The 21,619-nt window shown below is 36.5% G+C and overlaps 4 protein-coding genes and 1 long non-coding RNA gene across 7 annotated transcripts; 3 read left to right on the forward strand and 2 right to left on the reverse strand.

Moving 5' to 3' along the window:
• Positions 1-2,416: 2,416 nt before the first annotated feature.
• Positions 2,417-3,426, forward strand: LOC140803798 (EID1-like F-box protein 3). Its single transcript, XM_073159671.1, has one exon. The coding sequence runs from the start codon at positions 2,458-2,460 to the stop codon at positions 3,259-3,261; it is 804 nt and encodes a 267-aa protein (XP_073015772.1). The 5' UTR covers positions 2,417-2,457; the 3' UTR covers positions 3,262-3,426.
• A 2,072-nt stretch (positions 3,427-5,498) lies between these two features.
• Positions 5,499-6,407, forward strand: LOC140842260 (uncharacterized). The gene is made up of 3 exons (XR_012120372.1): positions 5,499-5,588; positions 5,683-5,916; positions 5,999-6,407. It is a non-coding gene; the product is annotated as an uncharacterized lncRNA (long non-coding RNA).
• A 130-nt stretch (positions 6,408-6,537) lies between these two features.
• On the reverse strand, positions 6,538-14,928 carry LOC140842259 (mediator of RNA polymerase II transcription subunit 33A-like). 2 transcript variants are annotated; one of them, XM_073210009.1, is made up of 12 exons: positions 14,521-14,928; positions 14,291-14,401; positions 13,549-13,896; positions 13,118-13,434; positions 12,953-13,044; positions 12,085-12,445; positions 11,143-11,353; positions 10,393-10,507; positions 9,975-10,136; positions 8,880-9,540; positions 8,139-8,345; positions 6,538-7,755 (listed from the first exon to the last, which is right to left on the reverse strand). In XM_073210009.1, the coding sequence occupies exons 1-12, from the start codon at positions 14,796-14,798 to the stop codon at positions 6,632-6,634; spliced, it is 3,987 nt and encodes a 1,328-aa protein (XP_073066110.1). In that variant the 5' UTR covers positions 14,799-14,928; the 3' UTR covers positions 6,538-6,631. The 2 variants fall into 2 exon arrangements, with proteins under 2 accessions (XP_073066110.1, XP_073066111.1); XM_073210010.1 differs by lacking the exons at positions 14,291-14,401; positions 14,521-14,928 and having other exon boundaries at positions 13,118-13,468; positions 13,549-13,689.
• Positions 14,929-15,465: 537 nt separating this feature from the next.
• LOC140842262 (endo-1,3;1,4-beta-D-glucanase-like) lies at positions 15,466-17,946 on the reverse strand. Its single transcript, XM_073210013.1, has 8 exons — positions 17,687-17,946; positions 17,447-17,606; positions 17,165-17,186; positions 16,749-16,875; positions 16,356-16,446; positions 16,151-16,240; positions 15,903-16,003; positions 15,466-15,761 (listed from the first exon to the last, which is right to left on the reverse strand). Exons 1-8 carry the CDS (start codon positions 17,810-17,812, stop codon positions 15,621-15,623), a joined length of 858 nt encoding a protein of 285 aa, XP_073066114.1. The 5' UTR covers positions 17,813-17,946; the 3' UTR covers positions 15,466-15,620.
• Positions 17,947-18,623: 677 nt separating this feature from the next.
• Positions 18,624-21,249, forward strand: LOC140842261 (uncharacterized). 2 transcript variants are annotated; one of them, XM_073210011.1, is made up of 5 exons: positions 18,624-18,853; positions 19,219-19,390; positions 19,655-20,012; positions 20,110-20,178; positions 20,572-21,249. In XM_073210011.1, the coding sequence occupies exons 1-5, from the start codon at positions 18,779-18,781 to the stop codon at positions 21,074-21,076; spliced, it is 1,179 nt and encodes a 392-aa protein (XP_073066112.1). In that variant the 5' UTR covers positions 18,624-18,778; the 3' UTR covers positions 21,077-21,249. The 2 variants fall into 2 exon arrangements, with proteins under 2 accessions (XP_073066112.1, XP_073066113.1); XM_073210012.1 differs by having other exon boundaries at positions 18,628-18,853; positions 20,575-21,249.
• The last annotated feature ends 370 nt before the right edge of the window (positions 21,250-21,619 follow it).

The raw sequence follows: 21,619 nt of genomic DNA on the forward strand, positions 1-21,619 counted from the left end.
AAACCTACCAAATCAGGACTCTATCGTTTCCCTATAAACACCAGGTTTTGTTCACTGTTTATGCATTCATACTTTTCACATTCTCTCAGCACACACATTACTCTCTCAATTTTCTATTCTCTGACTTGAGCGTCGGAGGGGCTACGCCGGAACAACCTTCCGGCCCCCTTCTAACACTCTTGTTTGTGTTTCTTGGTTTCGAGGTATCTGGTCCGAGCTCCTCAGGCGAAGGTCCGACCTCCCAGATATCTTTCGAAGGTTTGATCCGAGCTCTCCAAGCAAAGATCTGACCTCCCAATTAGCATCACCGATTTCGATAACATCACGGAGAATCGGGTGAGCAATGAAAGAAATTTGTCGAAAAGAGAGGTAAGTAATTAACTAATCTTTGAAGTAGACGACATATTCCACAATTGATTATTATGGAAACCCCACCACCAATCAAATTTCTTATATTTGGACGTCCTTTCCTCATTGGGCTGCTAACGAACTACGCTAAATTTGGCGACAGAAACTTTAAGGTTTGTATATTATTTTTAATGTGTTCCACTTAATAACATGATTTTAGACACAAATGGAAGTGGTGCCTGAAAAAAGTTATCGTTTCTTTAATTATCTTTTATATCATTGGCAGCTCTCGCCAGTATCTAGAAACAAGTGATAACATTTCAGATATGAAAGTCCATATATGTTTGCCCCATTGTTTCATCCTGCTCATATGAATATTGTCTCTAAATTATCGAGGAGTTGAGATGTATTAAATTTTGACGCGTGTCGACTCTTCATTACATAAAGATAACACGTGTCAACTTCTCGATGATTTGGACATCTACTCATGTAGATAAGATCGAACAAACCCAATTCTTAACCGATCACTCAAAGAATGTGAAGATAATAAATGCTTACGATTTCCTTATATGCATACATCATCAATGTTAACATAGATCAAGAATCGTTTAGGAACAGAGTATAAAACATGATGGAAAATAGTCAACTACTCAACAAACAAATCTTTCTTTCTTACATATGTAGTTTCTTTTTCTCAAATCATCATTATTCAAGCAGAGGTTTACTTGGAACTAATCGACAAAAAGTGAAGTCTATGTACGAAAAGGTTTCTTTTTCTTAAAAAAATATCATATTTAATTGTATCCCCTCGAAAATATACAATGATTACGTGGCATGACATAAAAATATTATAAAGTGACAACTCTATAAACTTCACATTTATTTTATTTGACCCGATTTAAATCTATCTATGCCGTGTGTGTCATCTGTCACAATATATATATACGTGTGTATGTGTCACTTGTGCGAGGGGAGTAAGAAGAAGAGTAACCAATTTTGAATATTAACACATCCAAATATAAAATAAAATATTTGTATTTCTCGAGCAAACACCAATGTATAATTAAAAATATAAATAATGTTTACTTACATATATATATATATATATATATATATATATATATATATATATATATATATATATATATATATATATATATAAGCCATATTCTTGTTTCAAATTTATGAATTATCACTATATTAATCATACATATTATTTGATTATTTTTTGTTTATTTTCAAAAATGTGTTATCCACTAATTGTTTTACGAAACCCATATACAATGAAACAATTGATATGCTGAATCTATTCAAGCATACTTGACATATGTCGTATAAATTTATAAGTATCCATCAATATTTTTTTTATTATAATTTTTTATATTTACTATAATAAAAAAATATTTTTATAGAAGTTTTGTATAAATATATCGCCATGCTACCATTAAAAGTAATTTTTTTCATTAGTGATCAAAATATAAAATCTGTATAATAAAATTGATTTGTACTGCTGTCTCATAATTTTTTTTATTAATAATTATTTCGTAGTCTAAATTTTATGCTACACCAAGAAAATATTTTTTATACAATATAAAATCTTCAATTGTCATTTATCTAATATTTTCATTGGTTATATATGCATCATCATAATCTAAAAACTCATTAAATTTTAAATTTTTACAAGCCCCGAGATACCTCTACAAATTTACTATGGGTCAAGTCCATACGTGGGAGATGGCTGACTTCCCCACGTGTATTACATATTTGGTAGGTACATAGGGAAATATCTAAATCTGCCACGTGCCTCCCGCAGATATATGTACATACTACACGTGGCAGGATCTACCATATTCTACCCCATCTAAACGTCGACGTTTCGTGTTCCCCTGTGGTGAAGAAATCCAATCATTTCTTCAAAAGTGTCCTCTCGCCCAATGGAAACCCGACAACAGACCCTTAATTTCGCTTTCTTTGAAAACCGTTAATCAACCTATGTTTCAACGTGTCTCCTGTTGTGTATAAAGTTCCCACGGCTTCACCATTGCCGGCACTGGAGAATTTTAGTTGGGATTGTTTTAAAACTAGCTAGAAAGAATATATTAATAATTAATGAGCGCGAGTTCATCTAAAAAATTGCAGAAAATCGCAGATTCCGGCGACGATTTCTCGGAATGTGGGATACTAAACGAGCGAGTACTTGTCCTTCTCTTGCAGTTCTTGAAATGGGACATCCATGTCCTCTGCCGTATGGCGTCCGTGAACCGGAGGCTCCGAGCACTGGCGAAGCGGCTGCTGTGGCGAGAGCTTTGCCTGTTCAAGGCGCCGCGGATGGTATCCACTTTAACAGAAGGAGCTCGGAACAGCCGTATGATCGGCGGGTGGCAGTCGCTGGCGAAGCTGCTGTTCTTTTGCGGGGGGTGTGAATCAACGGCCAATTTCGAGTTGTCCCATCCCCGTCCTGGACACTTCGTAAAATCGACCCGGTTCTCAAAAACCTCTGGTCAGAGCTTCCTGTTGAAGAAATGCCGAGGAGACGTTCTGTACGTCAGCGACCCGTGCGAGCACCCGACGTCGGGGAAGGAAGTCGATATCGGGATTTACAGAGGCGTGTTTCGGGAGTTCATGAAGTCAAGGACTCGGGAGTTTCTGATCGGAAGGCAGGTGGATTTCGACGCCCTGCTTAGGTGTCCTTACTGCGGAGCGCGCATGTGGAGCATGTTGGCGGGTCGGTTGATCCCAAGGAAGAGCGCCGCTCGTCGGCTGGGGTCCAGTGACGACGCTTTGGAGTATTTCGTTTGCTTGAATGGACACTTGCATGGGACCTGCTGGCTGGCTCACCTGTCGTCCGACGACGAGAAGAAAGACGATGATTCGAGTGAGAGTGCCGACGACTACGAAGATGACGGTGGATGATTTCACGAGGAACGGATATATATCTGTCGATGGATGGGAGAATGAAGCCTTAGCCGAGCTGTGTTGTACATGTGTTTCTCAGTTGCATGATTTTCAATCTTGCATGCAGACTTGTCTTGTGATTACTTTAATTATGGGTTCACATTTTGGAATCTTAATATTATACCATTCATCCATAATAATTTTTTATTGTTGATTCCCAAGAATTTGAAATTAAAATTTAAAAACAATAGAAAAGGGTCAAAATTTAAATTGATGCAAAAATTTATCATATATATACTTGATTATATAATAATATTTCACTTATATGTTGATTAAACCACACCTGAAAAGTTTAAAACTCTATTTGAACAAGTACTTAATTCCTGTCGGATTGGAGGACGATGCTTAGCATCGAGAGACCGATCGATAGTAATATAGTATTAATGAGATATTCACTGGGAACGAAACCAGAATGATCACCATCTCTAAAGTGTAACATTGGTGCTTCGTTTCTTAATTTTGGGGTAGGAATAATGCATGCTTCGAAATCGAGTGGGTTCTGTTAAAACTAATGTTTTCTTTGGAGTTACGGGAATTAAAGAAGCGATGACTTTCGAGGAGGTTCTTAGTGGGGTTAAAAATACTGGTATTAACCATATCACTCAAATTTTTTAAATCGTATAACAACTCAATTCTATGGTTCGATCTCTCTCTTAAACATACATTTCATTCATGAACATCAACAAAAATGTTTTTTTCATATATAGAATAGTTGTTTAAACACATGTTTATCCTAAAATAATTTTTAAACATTTCAGAATTTTTTTTTGTGAAAAAGCACTTTTAATTTATAAATACTTGTTCAAACGAAATTTAGATTATTGTGTTGGATTACTCTCCTTCTATCACAATAATTAAGTCATTTATCACACAATTCACAGCGTTTTTTGGGAATATCAAGTCATATATATTTAATTGGTGAATAGAAAAAGTGTTTGATCCTAAAATACTGAAAATATTTTGGTAAGTAATCGTGTTAAGTCATTTACAGTTATCGTCAATATTTGTATGCGTAGTAGTTAACAAGAAATGACAATATTGGGACAAGTGGAGGCATTTTATGAATGTATCTACCTTTCACGTAATAAAAACATAGACATATTCAAACTTGTGATATTTGAGGGATATAAACAAACTTAATTAATAAATACACAATTTTTTATATTCAAATTTTAATTTCATATTTTTTAGCTGGCTCGAAATTCAAATATAATTATATTCTCATCTTCCAATATATATAGGTTTATCTGTATTTTTACACCAATTAAGAAAATTATAGGCAAAATAAAAATTTCATAAAAAAAATCATTGTTCTTATTTATTTATGAGTAATTTATTAAGATATAAATTTTTTTGGAAGTTATTAATTAATGTATATAATAAATAATGTAGATTAACAATATTAAATATAAAAGTAGTACTATGTATTTGGCAAGATGAAGTATTATTTTAGTCATTAGTTTGGCTAAAATATATATATATATATATATATATATATATATATATATAAAAGCACCCCAACTATTTTTAAAAAAATATATATAATATAAATTTAATGACTAGGGAGGGAGTTTTTACCATTTTATGAATCCCTCGGGGTATTTTCGTCATTTATTAGATTTTTTTTCTATTTTATTCCTATGTTTTATCATGTTACTTCTCGATGAATGTGGTGAAAAATCTTTAATGTAGATTGAAGATTGATGTGATCTGGATAAATTGGGTGAGCTGGGTCGAATAATTTACTAGATCAAATATAAAAATGATGAGGGACGAGAGCAAAGCAATATGCGTCCAAACCGAAGGTTTTTCTCGAGGAATAGAGGATGTTGATCTGTAAATACGAAGATAACTACGTGAATGAGCGCTGGAGAGATATTCGACGTGACCATTCCGATACTAAAGTCAGTAGGTGAATGAGGAAAACCAATGTAGCAAAGAGAAATATTGTGCCAATGGTGTGTCAAAATCTAAAGAGTGAATGATGTGGAAGATATATATGTGAATGAATCCTTTAATATTTAAACAAATTTGGTATTTATAAAAAGGATTGAAAACCTGGTTCCTTCAATGATGTTCCACATCAACAACACATTCTCGGTGAACCGAAAAAGACGGGGAACTGGCAATGGAACCTGGTTCAATAAATATTGCCACATCAGAACCTCGTATACAGCTACATTTCTTGTTGGGACTTGGGACTCGTATACTCGGTCATCACCCCTTTTATTTTACCTTTCATCATCATATTCTTTGCCTTTTCTTACGTCATATTTCGCCACCAGGTTTGTGTGATCTGCCATCCGTAATACATTTACAAAGTTTTACATCTGGGTCGAAACAACAACCAGATTTTTATGACGGTTCTTGTTTTTGCAGATCATCAATGTTTATGATCGGAAATATGAGAGTGGCGCTGCGTTTTGGCAAGATGTGCACCGTCATGTGATTATAGGATTAATAATATCACAACTTTTGCCAATGGGACCTTTGAGTACAAAGAATTTTGCTAAATCAACTCCAATTCTGCTAGTTCTGCCTATCTTGACCTTCTGGTTTCACCGCTTCTGCAGGGGCCGATTCGAGTCGGCATTCGTCAAGTTCCCTCTACAGGTTAGTAGTCATCCTATAAAATTTATGTTAGAAATTTTATCATAGATAAAAGAAATCAAAATTACATAACGAACACGAGCAGGAAGCAATGGTGAAGGACACGTTAGAAAAGACGACGGAGCCAAACCTCAACTTGAATGCATTCTTGCAAGATGCTTACGTGCATCGGTGTTCAAAGGTATCGAGATAGATAGACCGGCGGCTATTGATGAAGAAGAGAATAATCCACTAGTTTCTACAAAGAGAAACTCACGCATGAGTAGTAAAGCTTGTTCTGGTGGCATCACTCCTGAAGTTATATCAGAAGAAGTTACTTCTTAGTTGTCATGATTTTTTTACTAGCAAAATATCCATTCTTTGGAAAAAAAGAAAAGAAATTATTGAAATTGTCAATATTAGTGTGAAAATTCTTTTATTTAAATGCCTTTTTGAAAGATTAGTGCGTCTAAAATTGGGATTTGCTGTTAAATCAATACTCGTTGTAGCAAGTTAATTTGAAAGCAAGACTTCTGCTGTGAGAATTATTCGATGTTCTTTGTTGTATTTTTCCACACCGAGACAGATATCGACAAGAATTTGCACAATGGAAACGCAAGTAAAAAACAACCTTGCACAAAACAATGATACGAATTATGAAATTGGCATTAATATTACCCAATCCATCTAAGTATATAAAAACACCAAAGATAGCATGATTCGAACAGAGGAACAAAATTCAAAATCCTGTTTCTATGATCATCTCAGCAGCAGCACCCATAGCACCAATCCCACTAATTCCTAGAAGGGACAGCGCCAAGTCTTCCTCATTCCATTGTTTTAATCCCCTGCTAACTCTTTTTACGACTTCGACGTCGACTTCCAGCATCCAAGCAGGGGTGCAGCTAATCATCAAACTTATGTATCCAGTGACGTATGCTCTATAAGTAGCTTTGTCACAGCCGAGTGATATTTTTCCATCCAAGGCACTTGCCAGGAATTCTAAGTGCTTTTCGAGAACCTTAGGTCGTCTCTTGGATGCAGGTGATGTCAAGTCCACTCCCCATGCAAATATACCAGTATATACGGTGAAATATGCAAGAGCGTAACCAACCATCATAGCAACCATACCTCCTGATTTCTCACTGCTCGATTCTGACCCATGAATCGAGGATATTAGCCATGAGGGTAGAGTTTCTTTGATCAAAATTTGAACCAAATTTAGACCACCGGTAATCCAAACCAGAGAAGCGGCCAGTGAAGCTGCAGTCTTCACTTGGGTCATTGAAGATGAAAGAGAAACCAGGCCGTACTTCGTGCTGTACTTGGTTTTCTTGAGTTCTACTATTTTTTCTTTGGATAAACCGTTATTCAGAATATCTTTGACTGTGAGCATCAGAAGAGAGAGAATTTCTTCTGTGATGAACATGACATTTCTCACTGATTGATGAACTCGTAAATATAGCACTCCAGGCGCGACTGCAGATAATCCACCAGCAAAGTGGGAACCAAAGCCATGACCGAGAAGAGCACCAACACCACCATTGCTTGCTACTGAAGAAGAATTTAACCCAAGTACTGCTGTAAAGCATACTTTCAGGAGTTGGACGACAGCATCACTATTGTGGTGGAAGACCGTCTGTGCCGCAGAGAAGAGAAGAAAGTCACTCCAGCGCTTTACCTTTTGAGTCCATAAAGCAGCTATTATTGACATACAAGGCCAGGGGCAACAGATGCCAAGGTTACTCAAGGCCGGGCCAACCAGATTTAGAAAACGCCGAGTAGGTTTGTCGAGTTTATAGGTTATTGTGAGGCTCACTAGGGCAGCCAAGGGTAGTGGTATAGTCACAGGAGAGCTTCCCACTACAAGTAAAAACACTAATCAGCACAATAGTTGCGAACTAGGTGCTTTTTCAACTTTCTATGAAAAAAGACAAATCCTAGATCCTTGAAGAGTCTAGGAACCTCTGTTTCTAAAGAAGGATTCGTAATATAATGTAAAACTGGAAAACCGTCACTCAAATAAAAAAATAACTCGCCACGGAACAATAAAAAAATTAATCTCAAACCTTTTACCTTAATAACAGATAGCATTCATCGCTTATTTTTTCTGATCTACATTTTAAATTTAAAGTCAAAAAGCAATCATGCTGTAAAATCCAAAGCCAGGAAACTATGCCAGCAGCAGAACGCAAAAAGCAACAAGTAGTTAGGCAATTTGATTTGCAAATATCAACGGCACACACCTAAAGCAAGACATGGGACATTAACACCAGTAGAAGCTAAAATTTTGTTTATCTGTTCCTCAATTATGGATAAATTTGCAGCAGGGCTCGGCCAGTCCATTCCATTCATGAGAGCGGGCTTCCAAAGGCCCCGGGTCACTTCTGCAGAAAAGTAACTTACAATCGTCCCCAAAGAAGCAGGCAGAAAGTCGGCAAGATCTTTGAGCCCTGAGGTGGAAACATTAAAGTCGTGTAAGATTAATAAATAATAAACAATTCGTAAATTTGGAATTAAAAAAAATGAACCTGATATTAAAAGTAAGAGGGGTACGTAAATGCGATGAGAGACATTTTAAAGTACAGATATTCAGTAGTCATGAAAATCATAAATGCGGGTTTTGAAATGGTTTTCTAAAATAATTTCTTCCAAACTTAAGCAAATATTTTTTGCCACTGAAAATATAATACAATTTATTCTATGTAATTATCTACAACTTTTTGCAGCCATGGAATTTACAAGAGCTTGTAGGTCAGAGAAATTATGTGCACACAAATGGCATTTCATTTTCTAAAAGGAGCCAATTATTTATCCAGGTAGGAAAACATGTGAGTCAAGTTTGATATGAAGACTACAGTACCAAAACATGCTAATAAAATTAGATAATACTACAGTCTCTTTAAAATAATCGCATGCATCTTCAAGGAAGTGCAATATTTATGAAATGTAACTGGTCTATTTTAATAGCAAAAATATTGACAAACCAGTGGTCAATTCACGTGGTGTTAGTTTCCCATGGGCACAAGCAGCAAGGGCAGCATCAAGAACAAAGGGAACCGCTTCAAGAATATCCCAAGCAGGTAATTTAAGACACAGAAATGAATCATCAGTTGCAGATGCAGATGAGCTATTGCTTCCAGAGGTAGGAGTCAGCGGTTGACCACCTCTGTTTATTTTTTTGAACATCATGTTTAGGAGCGCCTCAACAATCTGATGAACAGGATTTCCAGGCACCAGAGCAGAAAGAATAGATGCAATGCATTCCTGGTGCTGTCGGTACCAACGCTTTAGTTTTGGAAAAGAATCCATGAATATGGGATCAGTGGAAGACGGATGTGCCAATCTTGACAGCCTACTTGCCGTATTTTTATTCTTTAGTTGATTCTCAAACGCAGCTAACTGGGAATTGCGAACCAGTAACAGATATTCTGGAGTCAATTGGGATCCAACTGAGCGGACATCTCCTATTACATGGTCCAGTGGTGGTCGATCAAATCTCCAGAACCGCAACAACAGATTAAATGCATTTGAAAACACAGTATGAGAAGATATTTCTTCTCCAGTACTAAGACTCCATGACACATTGGGTGCACATGAACCAAAGACCTCACAGATTGACATCAAGACTGCAGCAAGCTGAGGAACCTGCAAGATAGTTGAATAGTTGTTGCACATTAACATTCTGAGATTACAATGTTTTCATAAAACTTATTCATTTCAATTTCCTTCCTTCCTCCCATTTTAATAATAATATCTGGGGTCATTTTTAATCTAATAATAATGTCATTTTTAGTTCCTGCACAAACCATCCTTCATTAACTTGTATTTTGTAAATATTGACAAAGGTAGCAATACATAGTTAAAAGCAAAATATTAAATGGTCAGCATAGTACAAGTATACGCTAACCTGTCAGGTCTTGGGTTTTCTGATAGTAGAACCAACTTTGTTTTCAGGTTTTAAAAAATAGTTTGATATAAAAGGTTATATCTAATTGCGCTAGATGGCTTGAAACTCGTTGATTTTCCTTACAACTCTACCAAGGTACAGAAGAAGAGGAAAGAAATGAATTTGGACCTACCAAACCGTGCAAGGAAAATATCTGCATACTATCTACAGATGATATCCCGCCAAGGAGAACATTCAGAACTGGAGCATAACCTATCAAATGAGACTCGCTTCCAGAAAAATCAGTAGGAACTGCAGGTGAAAGCAATCTTACGATGAAAAGAGCGGTATGTTCCTGTCAGCACAAGAAAAAAACATTGTCGAAAATGTAACAAAGTGCAGACTGCAGAGAGCTACAAAAGACAGGCCCATAGGTATATCTTGTCCCATAAATCGCATCATCCTCCATTTAAGGACTGTAAAGGGAAATGGATAATGGAACAACTCAAAAAGAGAAGATGCTACATTGCTTTGGGCTTAAGTATCAGTGAACTAACTCGAAAGTCTCAAACTAACATTCCAAGTCAAACATGATATTCATAATCAATTACCTGAATATTCCACCCACGACTTAGAGAAGCCCCACAGAATATTGTAGCGGCAGAAATTTTCTCGTCATCAGTACTGCTGATAGCTATCTCGTACAATCTCTCAATCTCTACTAAGCTTCCATCAATTGTATAACCTCGAATCAGTTATAATTAATACCACCAGGGATATATAAGAATATATATTGAAAAAAGAAGGATCCGGTTGCCCTTGGTTGATTTATAAAAACTAAGCTCAATTTCAGCTGCCTTATTTGAATTGACAACTGGCTAAGTAAACAGATTGAATTATAACATATCAGCTTCCTTACAGCAGGTGACACTCGAAACAGGGAACTGATAACCCGGCACTGTTTTACTGTGATATAACAACCAAGTATATGGTTAAAGAATTCACTAAGAGTGGTTGGGTGGTAATATCCTGTGATAAATTGATACCAATCCATAAGTTTGTTATGGGATATCATGAAATGATAATACCAGCCGAGAAAAAAAAAAAAGAAAACTCAAGAAAAGAAAAGAAAAGCATTGCCTGCAACTTTTCTCATTTGTACTTGAAGGTCGACAGATTGTTAAGATGAGCCGTTACATAAATTTTGATTTTTATCACAAAAGAGGTCAAGAAGTGTACGCCGACGACACTAAAAAAAATTCAAGAAAGCTAGATATCAAGGGCCTCCATTTGAATTAGATATCAAATTTCCACGAGTTAGTTAATGGCCATATTAACTCCCAAATTAAAATTTAATCTACCTTGTCGCAGGAGTCAATACCAGTGCATTGACCATTGTAGGAGTTAAAGGCGATCCTTTCATCAATGCTGACCAACAAGGAACTTGTCCGGAAACACTACGTGGAATTTGGTTGCAATGTCCCTTTACGTATCCAGGCCACAGATATGCTGATGTATCCAAAACATTTCTAGCTATGCAAGCCTCAACAATCAGATGCCGAAGGTCCCCAGCTGTAAATGATCAGAATTAGAAGCAAACCAAATGGCTTGAGAGAGGAAGAAGTTACCACTATTTTTCACTTTACAACAAGCCTTTACCTCACTAAGTGGGATCCGCAGTCCGCCACATGAATTATATTGTCACTGTGTTACCTCCAACTATGTCATCATTTATATTTAAATGGATTTTATCCTATTTTATTCTTGTTAACCAAGTATCCTTTAGTCTCCCTCTTCCTCAGTCAATGTGTGTTTTTGTCACTTAATGTCCTCGTTCAACTCTTCTGTTTGTATTCTATGTAAAACATCTTTATCAACCCCTCAAATGTTTCGAAAAAATAATCCTAGATACTTAAAGCTCTCACTTACAAATAACTTGTCATCTTCTATGTAAACCATTGTCTTACATTTAATACTGCTAAACCTAAATTTCATATATTATGTCTTTACTCTAGTAAGTCTAAAACTTTTGCTTCCAGTGTTTCGTGCCAGATTCGAGCTTAGCCTAATACTGTTTTTCACCTTATATTAAATAAAATTGCATGCATAGGAATAACTGAGGCAGTATTCACTAAACCAGAGGCTCAGACAGTATAAGGCAATCACATCACACTGATTTGCATGCAATTTCAATACTCTCATTTGACAGACAACAGAAGAATAATAAATTCCAAAAAAAATTCTGTAAATAGATTCAACATCTCTGAGTCCCCTTATGGAAAGTACGTGTATAAAAAACTCACAGATATTTAAGGGAAAGTCATTCAGGCTCATGCCATCAATGTGTCCACTGCCAACTGTTAGGCCTGAAACAAACATCATTGCTTTTACAGCAGCTTGATTAGCCAACGAACTGACAAGTGGTGGAGGAGTCAACAAGCCTTCAAAATCATCCAACCGCTGTAGGCTGGAAACTAAGTCCTGACGACGCTTTCCCATGGAGAGTATGTCCTGTCTTTGATTAATGGAGCTTCGTTCAGCTTCACAAATTAACATGATCTCCTCTTCTTCAACAATATGGACAACTACTAGAATGACAACAGACAGTAGCATGCATAAACAAGTGTCAAGACGAGGAATTGGGCCTTCACTTAAATTCGTCTCCTGGACACATCCAAAGAAAATATGTCGATTTTCAGCATAGATTTGACGCAAAGCATCCAAATATAACCATATCAAAATGAATTTCAATCATGTAATACAATCTTTATTAAGAGCTACCTTCCTCAATAACTTATGTATGATGTCGGCAAACAAAGCAGACCAATTGTAATATTTATGCATGCCCCAAAAATTGCAAATCAAAACAATTACATGGACCAACACAACTACCGAGACCTCACCCAAGGCTTGGGCATAAATATATTAGTCATGAAGACTTTGCATATATCAAAGTTATAGAAGTTAACACTTAATTTTTCTTTCAAATTATATTTACCAAGGACAGCATAGCAGGAAGCTGGAACTCCGTTGACCAAACAAATTCCAAGGACAGTGCATATATGATCAAACGGAGTTTTACTTAACACGAGCAAAAGAATACAGACAGACTAAACTCAAGATTACACTGGGGTAAGTTATACTGTTTCATCATTTTCAATGATTTCTTACCCTCTCGACAAGTCGTAAAGCTGCGATCCACAAGCCAAGAAATGAATCCTGCCAAGTGGTTTGGTTCAGAGCCTGGAGTGCCTTGACCAACCCTGCCATACCAATCTAGATTAGCAGATCTACACTAAATTAAATAGCTGTCCAACAATGTTTCAAAAGATCTACCTGTAAGCGTTTCAGCAGCAGCAGTGGTTGTCACTTGCATTCCACTTATTGCATCTTCCAAATAAAGATCTATGGGAAGCCAAAGTTCTGATCGAACAGTACCAAGACTTTGAACAGCAGATGACGGAGGTGACCTTGATGTAAGGGTGTGGTATTGCTTTTGTGAGTTTGTTTTGCATTTACATGGCAAAACATGATGTTTATCAGATGTTAAACGTGAGAGTTCCTCCGAAGAAATAACTTTTGAATTTCTCAGAGATAAGGAATTTGCAGCGAGCAGTCTCAAACTGTGAATAAAGCATCCCCAGTGCATTGGCCTAAAAGCAAATGGGACGAATGCATGCTTCAGTGCTGTATACAACCATCAAAAGTCCAACTCACATTTCTATACAAAACTTTATAGAGAAATCAAAAGGAAACAAGAAAATTACATGTTTCGACGAGCCAAATAAAGGATTCCGGAAGTTACTTTGTTCTGGAAAAATTCACCAAGTAGCTCCACAGCAACAACAGTATTAATTTTACTCAATGCCACCTGACGTTCCCCTTTCTTTCCGTCAAAATTATCTGCATAATCTATCTCCATGTCTTGATTCCTGGTTGGCCACCTAGATTTCTTTTCAGGAGTGAGTTCTATCAAACCTTCATCATCAAGTGATGCGTCGAGTAATCCCCATACAATTGCAAATATAAATTCCACAATAAGAAGCCCTGATTCCGAGGATTGAACTCCGAACACCTGACAAAATTGGAGGACATTGTTTATTGATTCCATGACCCTGCAAATGGATATTTCATCTCATCAATAATTGCAATGAAGGATCAATACGATTATATGAAGGGAAATTGCAAGGATACCTCCGAAATCGGAAAAATTAATGAATTTAATGCCTAAAAATATTCCAGCAGGTTTCCACACTGAAATTTTAATTTTTGTTTAATAAGAACTCTGAACTATGAACAATCCAACCAGCTTGTCTATACTTATGCTAGGCCAAATTAAATGGCGACTACACCACTCACTTTTTGTATCTTCAAAAGATTTGCCTGGTACCGTGAAGATAAAAATCATTGAACAGCCCATGGCTAGCTAAAGAGTGAGCTAGTGCATAATTTACATCACATATAGTAAGAAAAATATAATCTTAAATATTTGAACCAAAAAACACATACTTTTGATAGTTGGGACTGTTGATAAGAGATGGCAGAGAAAACGCATATCTCTTAACAAGCTCCATATAGAGTCTATATGCCACTGGATGCCTCCTTCTCCTTGGAATTATCCTGCATAAATAACAATATGCAAGTAAAAATGTTTCATATGATGACATGGAAAATTCCAGGCAGCATGAATTGATGGTTTCACATGAAAGGACCGACTAGTTAATAAAATGAAAGCAAACCTCGTAAAGAGAAGAGCGATAACGAACATGGGGGGAATGATACGAATCGTCAACGCCTTCTCAAGGAATTTCCATGCGATAGGGACGTTGTTTGACCAGCAAATGTGAGACACAAGTAGCTCCGCTACTTCAACTGATGGCATGGATACGCCGGCAGCGTTGAGGCTTGAAGACAGCTGCATGACCCAAATCAGGGGGTCAGTGCCCCTTTCCTGCGCCGCTTTCGTCAACTCCAATACACCGTCCCATGTCCGCTGCGGCGGCGACTTCCCCGCCATATCAACTCACAATTACAATCCTCCGGAGATATTTACCGACGATTAGGGGTCTTCGTTCGTGCAATTTGGGGGCCGCAGGAAAAAAGGAGCACACGAGCCAGGGGGCATTAATTTTGAAGAGCCGACGGCACGCCCATTATTACAAGTATATTTGACTCAATATTATCAGAGAATAAATTTGTTATTTAATTTTAAATACATCGACCACTAAAATCTTATAAAATACTTTTATATTTATTTATTTAATTAATAACCTAATATAGTCCAACAAAAATTATAGTATTTTAATGTGTTCGTTCAGTTTTTTTAATAAAAAATTTATGTTGAATATTAAATTTTTCTAGAAAAATCAACAGCGATATCCCTTTGTAATTTTGTTTAATAAATATATTACCCTATTTTCGAAATCAAATAATAATGAAATTTTATCGAGAAAATATTTTTTTTTAGAAACCATTTAATTTTTTATATATTGAGCAAGAGTAAATACTGAATTACTCAATTATTTAATAATAAAAAATGTTCACATTTATTTTTAAAATATATTTATTTTTTTGATTTTTTTTGTCTTGAATGACTATTGAAATAGAGAAATATTGCAGGAGACATCTCTATTTTAAAAAAAAAAAAAAATCGTAAAAAATATACTTAAAAAAAAGCCTAGAGGTAGGGAAATATTTCACACCGCCTTTGAATAAATTTTTCTATGGAAATGATAACACATTTCAGACGAGACAAGCCAATGAGAAAATCAACGTAAAATACATTTGAATCACTCGTTCTTTGGAACCTTAAAATGATCAGTTGCCTTCAATTCTCCTCTCAATCGACATACTTGATCAACCAATTCAGCATATCTAGGTGAGCTTTATCAGCAGCCTTCACAGCCTTCTTATCAGTCAAGTTGTACCTCAAGGTCCACCCATGAGCAACCCCAGGAAAGATTTTCGCAAAGTTCGGAATCTATAACGAAAGACAAAAAAATGGCCGAAATTTTACAAGTGATTATTACGATTTAACTCAAATCGATTTGAATATATGTGTCCACAAAAAGTATAGCACAGATATGATCGTCTAAGAGAGCTAGACCGAGTGTTTGTTTACCTTTTTGGAGGACAAAATCTCCTTGAACCTTTTAACTAGCTTGGGAGGACACGAGACATGGTCATTCTCTGCTCCCAAAATAGCTAGTGGTAAATTAACCTCTGCAAATAACTCACAGGTTAATTAAATCTTTTCTATTGTAACACGGTGCATTTTAAGGCAACTCTAGTCGAATGATGAGCATTTTATCTCAAGAAAATATGTCACCAACCGCAAAACTCGAATTTTAAGCAAATAAAGCTTCATACCTTTCATGTCATCTTCGGTCACAAGTGATGGATGTAGAAGAACTCCAGCTTGAACAATCCCGCATTTTACTAGTTCCACGGCCACCTTACCTGGCGATATAAAAAAAACAAAAAAAAACAGGTCAAGAACCTGACGCCTCTCGAATTATGGCTTAGAAGCAACATACAATCCAAGTTGGACCTGATGTGACCTACTGAAACATACCGCCGTAGCAAAATCCAGCAACACCGATTGCTGATGTACCGCGACCTCTCAAAGCCTCTAAGACCGGTTTTGTATCTTCAAACGCCTTAATCTAATAGAAATACTAATAACAATATGTCAAAAGTACTAACACACGATTCCTCATAAATAATCTAGCAAATACCTGACGGCATGAAACATACTAGTGCTTAAGATTATGGATGCATTCAGACGGTAAGTAAAATCTAAGAATCACCATTAAAAATTGGGAAGACTAAAAGAGCAAACCAATTTGCTTTTCAATTGGCATCTCAAAACATGTCTTACGTTCACGTACTGAAAAGTTCACTCAATTCCTTGAGTAATATTTTTTAACGTGTAAAACGAGGACTAGTTAGTGGGTAAGAAACAAACTGGATCATGCTGTGCCATCCAGACTGGCTTAGTCTTATTTGGGTTTGTAGGATCGAATGGATCTCCGTGGAAGAAATCCGGAACCACCGCATAAAACCCAGAAGCCGCAACTTTATCAGCAAGTTTCCTAGGAATAAATAGATCCTGGAATCAGTTTCAACAAAAGCAAACAAAAAAATATCTCTTTCAAGATATCCACAACTTGATTAGGGATAAATTGCCTAAAACCACCATTGTGTTTTTTCTAAGTTTGCTAAAATTTTCTGTGAATAATGAATAAGCTAAAAACCAAAATATTGACAAATATGGAGCGAAACCCCCATGAAAAATTAACAAGCTAAAACTCCCTTGTATTGTTAAATTTGTAGCTAAAAGCCTAAAACCCCCAGAAAATATGGGCCGGGATGTAGGAATACCTCAGGTTGGGTGCTGTATATCCTGCGCAAAAACATTAACTGCATAAGGAAGCAAATAAGAAAATACAAAATTATTCACTTTCTAAAATGTATTTTTTAGTGTGTTCACTTGCAGGTTGGCCGTTTGATCTTCTAGGCAATTCCAATCAAGAATTGAATTTAAAAAGGAATAAAACCAATAATGGGTTACAAAAATAAACTTGGTGAATGATTTTATTTCAGTATGTTAGATGATAAATCGTGAAATTTATAAATAAAATTTTGCTTTTTTTTACAATTTACCGTAAATGTCGGAAGCAAGGACGATAGCGAGCTTCGAATCCGAAGGGCCCGAAACGTAGCATTGAAGCCCTCCCATTTCCAGAACCGACCCCCCTCCGCTACCCCCGTTCAGCAATGGTGGATTCTCGCTGCACTTCGGTCCCAACTTCGCGTGATCAGACTGCAGAGATTTGAAAAATAAAAAAATTTGATCTCATCTCCACAGTTGAAATCAACCGCTTCTAAAAACTGCCGACTTACCTGAATTTGATGCAACTCCTCCGGTAGGAGACGGCGCTCGGCGGCTGATTTTTCCGTTCTAGCGATTATCATCAGCATCAGATAAATCAGAATGAAAGTGTAAACAATTCTTTCAGTTGTTCCCATATTTCGCCGTGTATGGATCGATTAACTGAAATGGAGGGATCAAATGACTGAAATATTGAATTTGAATGTGATCTTTGACAGGGAAGTAATCGAATTGCAAGTCAAAAGTTTACGGTAAACTTTTGACTTGTTCTTATTTAAAATTTGGTAAGAGCGGTGGACTCAAATTGCTCCAATATTCTATTTTGGTGTCATCCAAAAATAAAAACATTTCTATTTTTGTGTTCCTATTTTTATATTTTTATTATAATGTCTGATCCACGTCGTCTACTTCGGAAAATACGTAGAAATTTCATAATATTCAAGCGTGTACCTAACAATTTATATTTATTTTATATATGTGTTACATGACACATTTTTTTATTAAATCGTAAAACTCATTAAATATAAATTTTTGACAGTGCTCTTATGTTAGCATCTTGTTACTTTAAGGCATTCCCGGTTAGGTTAGGATAGGAGGCCGGGCTTCTAAGTACTTGGGACAATGAGCTAAGGTTAAAGAACGATAAGGGCTTCAGCATGGGAGGGGTAAGGGCTACTAAGAGTTCGGGGAATGATGAGGGTTCGAGAATGGTTAGGACTCGGGATGAGCATAACTCGATTTTAGGGTGATCAAACTGAATTATCATGTTTTAGTGAAATACCTTTTATATGTTTTCAAAAAATAAATAAATTTTATATTCCTGAAAAGAAGCTTTTGTCTGAACTCAGAGAGCCAACCTGGATTTAGACCCACCAACTCGCTAGAATTCCCCGTTCATTCTTGTATCACATGTATCTATTTTCTTGATTTCATTTATAATGCGACTTGCAAACGAAATTGGGCCTTTATTAATATGAATTATATATATTGTAAATTTGAGGAGTGGTGTAGGATAGGCCAAATCTTGTTGCGGCCCTTAAAAGACGGGCACAGAACACGGAACCTATTGGTTATCTGAAACTGGGTTCTTCTCTGAGGAAGAGATGACGGAGCTCTGCTTGATGGCCTCGCATGGCTGCCCTCCTCATTTGTTGCATTCAGAACCAGGCTTTAAAAAGGTATAGAATAGAGGATTCCGTGTTTGTATAAGGTTCATATGTCTATATGCTCAAGAATTTTCGAGCACGAGCTTGAGAGGCATATGCCCAAGATTGGCAGCCACTTTCTGTTTTTCCCTTTTTGCTTGACTTATGATATTTTCCAGAATCGTGCCCATTTTCGTGAATGATTCTGTTTTAGCATTATTGACTATTTGAACCAAATGAATAATATCTTAGTATTTGCATAGGAAGGTGATGCAGATTTCATTCTCCTGGAAAAAGTTTTGCGATTTAGTTTTTTACTTGAATACTTTGTTTGTTGATTGGGGTCCACTGTATAATTTTGTGTTCCTCTCGTGCTGAGCTTCTCCTTTATGTCGCAGGACTTTCACAGTTTTCTTCCCCATCAGGACTCAAACCAAGTTCAGTTTAGCTCTCGCTCCTTTGGTTTATGCCTGCACCAGAAAGAGGATTGGAAATTTACCAGTGGATTGTTAGACCGTCATAACTTGATCACACTGGAGTCGGCTTTTAAAAGGCCTACTGGCATTCAAGGTTTACCACTGAATAATTTTCTCCTTTCCATTTAAATATCTGTTACCTTGTACCAAAAACTACCCTTCCCAGTAATATATATATTTTGCTACATGTGTATTTTGATAAATGCATAGCCTCTAGAATTGTAGGGAGGAGTTAAACGCTCCTCGGGAATAATGATTGAGTTTCAACTCATGGGATTCAAACTCATAAATTTGATAATTCAGTTATGCTGAATTAATCCTTACTCTATTCGTGTTTTAAATTTTGTTGCTCAACCAGGCTCCGAACCTTCTGGCTTTGGGATTGCCGATAAATGTAGAAGTCAGGAAAAGATCTTGAAATTACTTGCCTCTGGATCAATGGGAGTAGAAAATGGCTCGCTTGATTTGTCTTTGCTCCATGATTTGATGGGGCATCTAGATTTTGCACCATTCTCTCAGCAGTTTCTTGTATATCCAACCGGGGAATTCTACTTCAATGAATCCTCTGTGGAATATTCGTGTGATCTTGATGGTCAACAACAGAATTATTTTGGGAATGAGATGAATGATGTATTTCACAAAATATCTAGCGTTTACTCATCAAAAAATATGAATAAATCCAGTAAGCAGACTATGCTTGTCCCTTTCTTTGAAAGGTATTAATTAGCTTTATTTATTTCATTGACCACTCAACTATCTTAATGAATTTGTTTTTTTCTAGGATCCTCACAATGTTTTTATCTTGTTTACCAGGCGGAAAAGAGCACAAGCCAGCGCTATAGCATCCAATCTTCTAACTGACAAAGCAGGACCTATGAAGAGGTGCAACTCTGCTTTCAAACCAGACATATAATTTTATACTCTCTAGGACTCCATTGTAAGGACAAACTATTTGCGTACATTTATAAACTTAGACCTCAGTGGTATCTTGATGAAGTCCCAGTTTTTCATAAAATAAGCCGCCTCCATCTATGTATATTCCTATTTGATATTTTTTAAAATTTCTTAACAAGTTTATATCATCTTCAATCTGAATATCTAAAGGTTAAGATGTGATATTCTCCTATGCAAAACCATGTTTTGGCGTCTATTTTGTATGTGCAAAGGCGTGTGCCTGCCACTTGTAAAAGATTAAACTGCCATCTTACTCTAGTCTTGTTAATATATATGATCACGAGATGAAAAAATCTTGCACCTTATGTTATAAATTTTTAGCAGCCACGAAAAAGCGAGGAGAAAGGCATCAGAGAAGAAGAAGAAGAGCCCTACAAGAAGCATTAAAGAGAGGGAAAAGAGCCACGTTCACATGTGTGAAATTATTTTGTCCATTCTTGTCAACAAAGAGCAGCGGCAGACGAAAAACACTATCCATTTGTTGAAGAAATCCAGTCCCCAGCTGCCTGAGATGCTAACCCAATGCTCCGCCACCATTGCTGGAGCTGGTATTGCTGTCATTTTATCAGCACTATGCCGTGTAGCCTGTAATAGGGTACCCTTTTGTGCCTCTAAGGTTCTGAGTACTGGATTGGGGTTGGGGCTTATTTCGCTCTCGTGGGGTGTACATAAACTGAGAGATACGGTGGATTCTATCAGCAAAATTTCTGGCAAGATGAGCGAGAAAGAAGATGAAACGATGAGTTGTTTGGAGAGAAATATGAAGGATATGTACTATCGTGGAGCGGCCTTGATGGTAGTTGCTGTTCTGAGGGTGGTGGTCTGATCAACGTTGGTGAGTTGATACTTCACACGACGTTGCATGCACACTGTTGGGACATTCTTCGTAGTCTCAAGATTGAAAATGTAATTCAAGACGTTAAATTTTTCATGGGAATTTTGTTGGAGGAGCAATCATCCCCTTGTGAAAATTATTATATCTAGACTCTCATGAAAACATGGAAACTAGTCAAACTAATGTCAGGGTAATGAAAAAAGGTTAATTAATGTCTTTGTCAAAATGACCAAAAGTAACATTAACATAAACTACACTAACGGTTAAAGAATCACCACTCCCTGATTAAAAGTTTCCATTATCTAGTGAAAACAAGGAAAAATGCGGAGGATAACGAGAAAAAGTCAATGTCTGTCAAAATGATTAAAACGAATATTGATACGTACTCTTGTTCTATTATTACTTTCGCAGAAATTCTAGCATTCATAAATACAATGCATAACTTTAAATTAGGGAATGAATTCTTAAAACCCATACTTGACGTGAATAAAAAATTATATTTATATTGGGTGAAGAAAGTGACCTTTACCGATA

The sequence above is a fragment of the Primulina eburnea genome, chromosome 10 (genome assembly GCF_022965805.1).
Source record: "Primulina eburnea isolate SZY01 chromosome 10, ASM2296580v1, whole genome shotgun sequence".
NCBI classification, from domain to species: domain Eukaryota; kingdom Viridiplantae; phylum Streptophyta; class Magnoliopsida; order Lamiales; family Gesneriaceae; genus Primulina; species Primulina eburnea.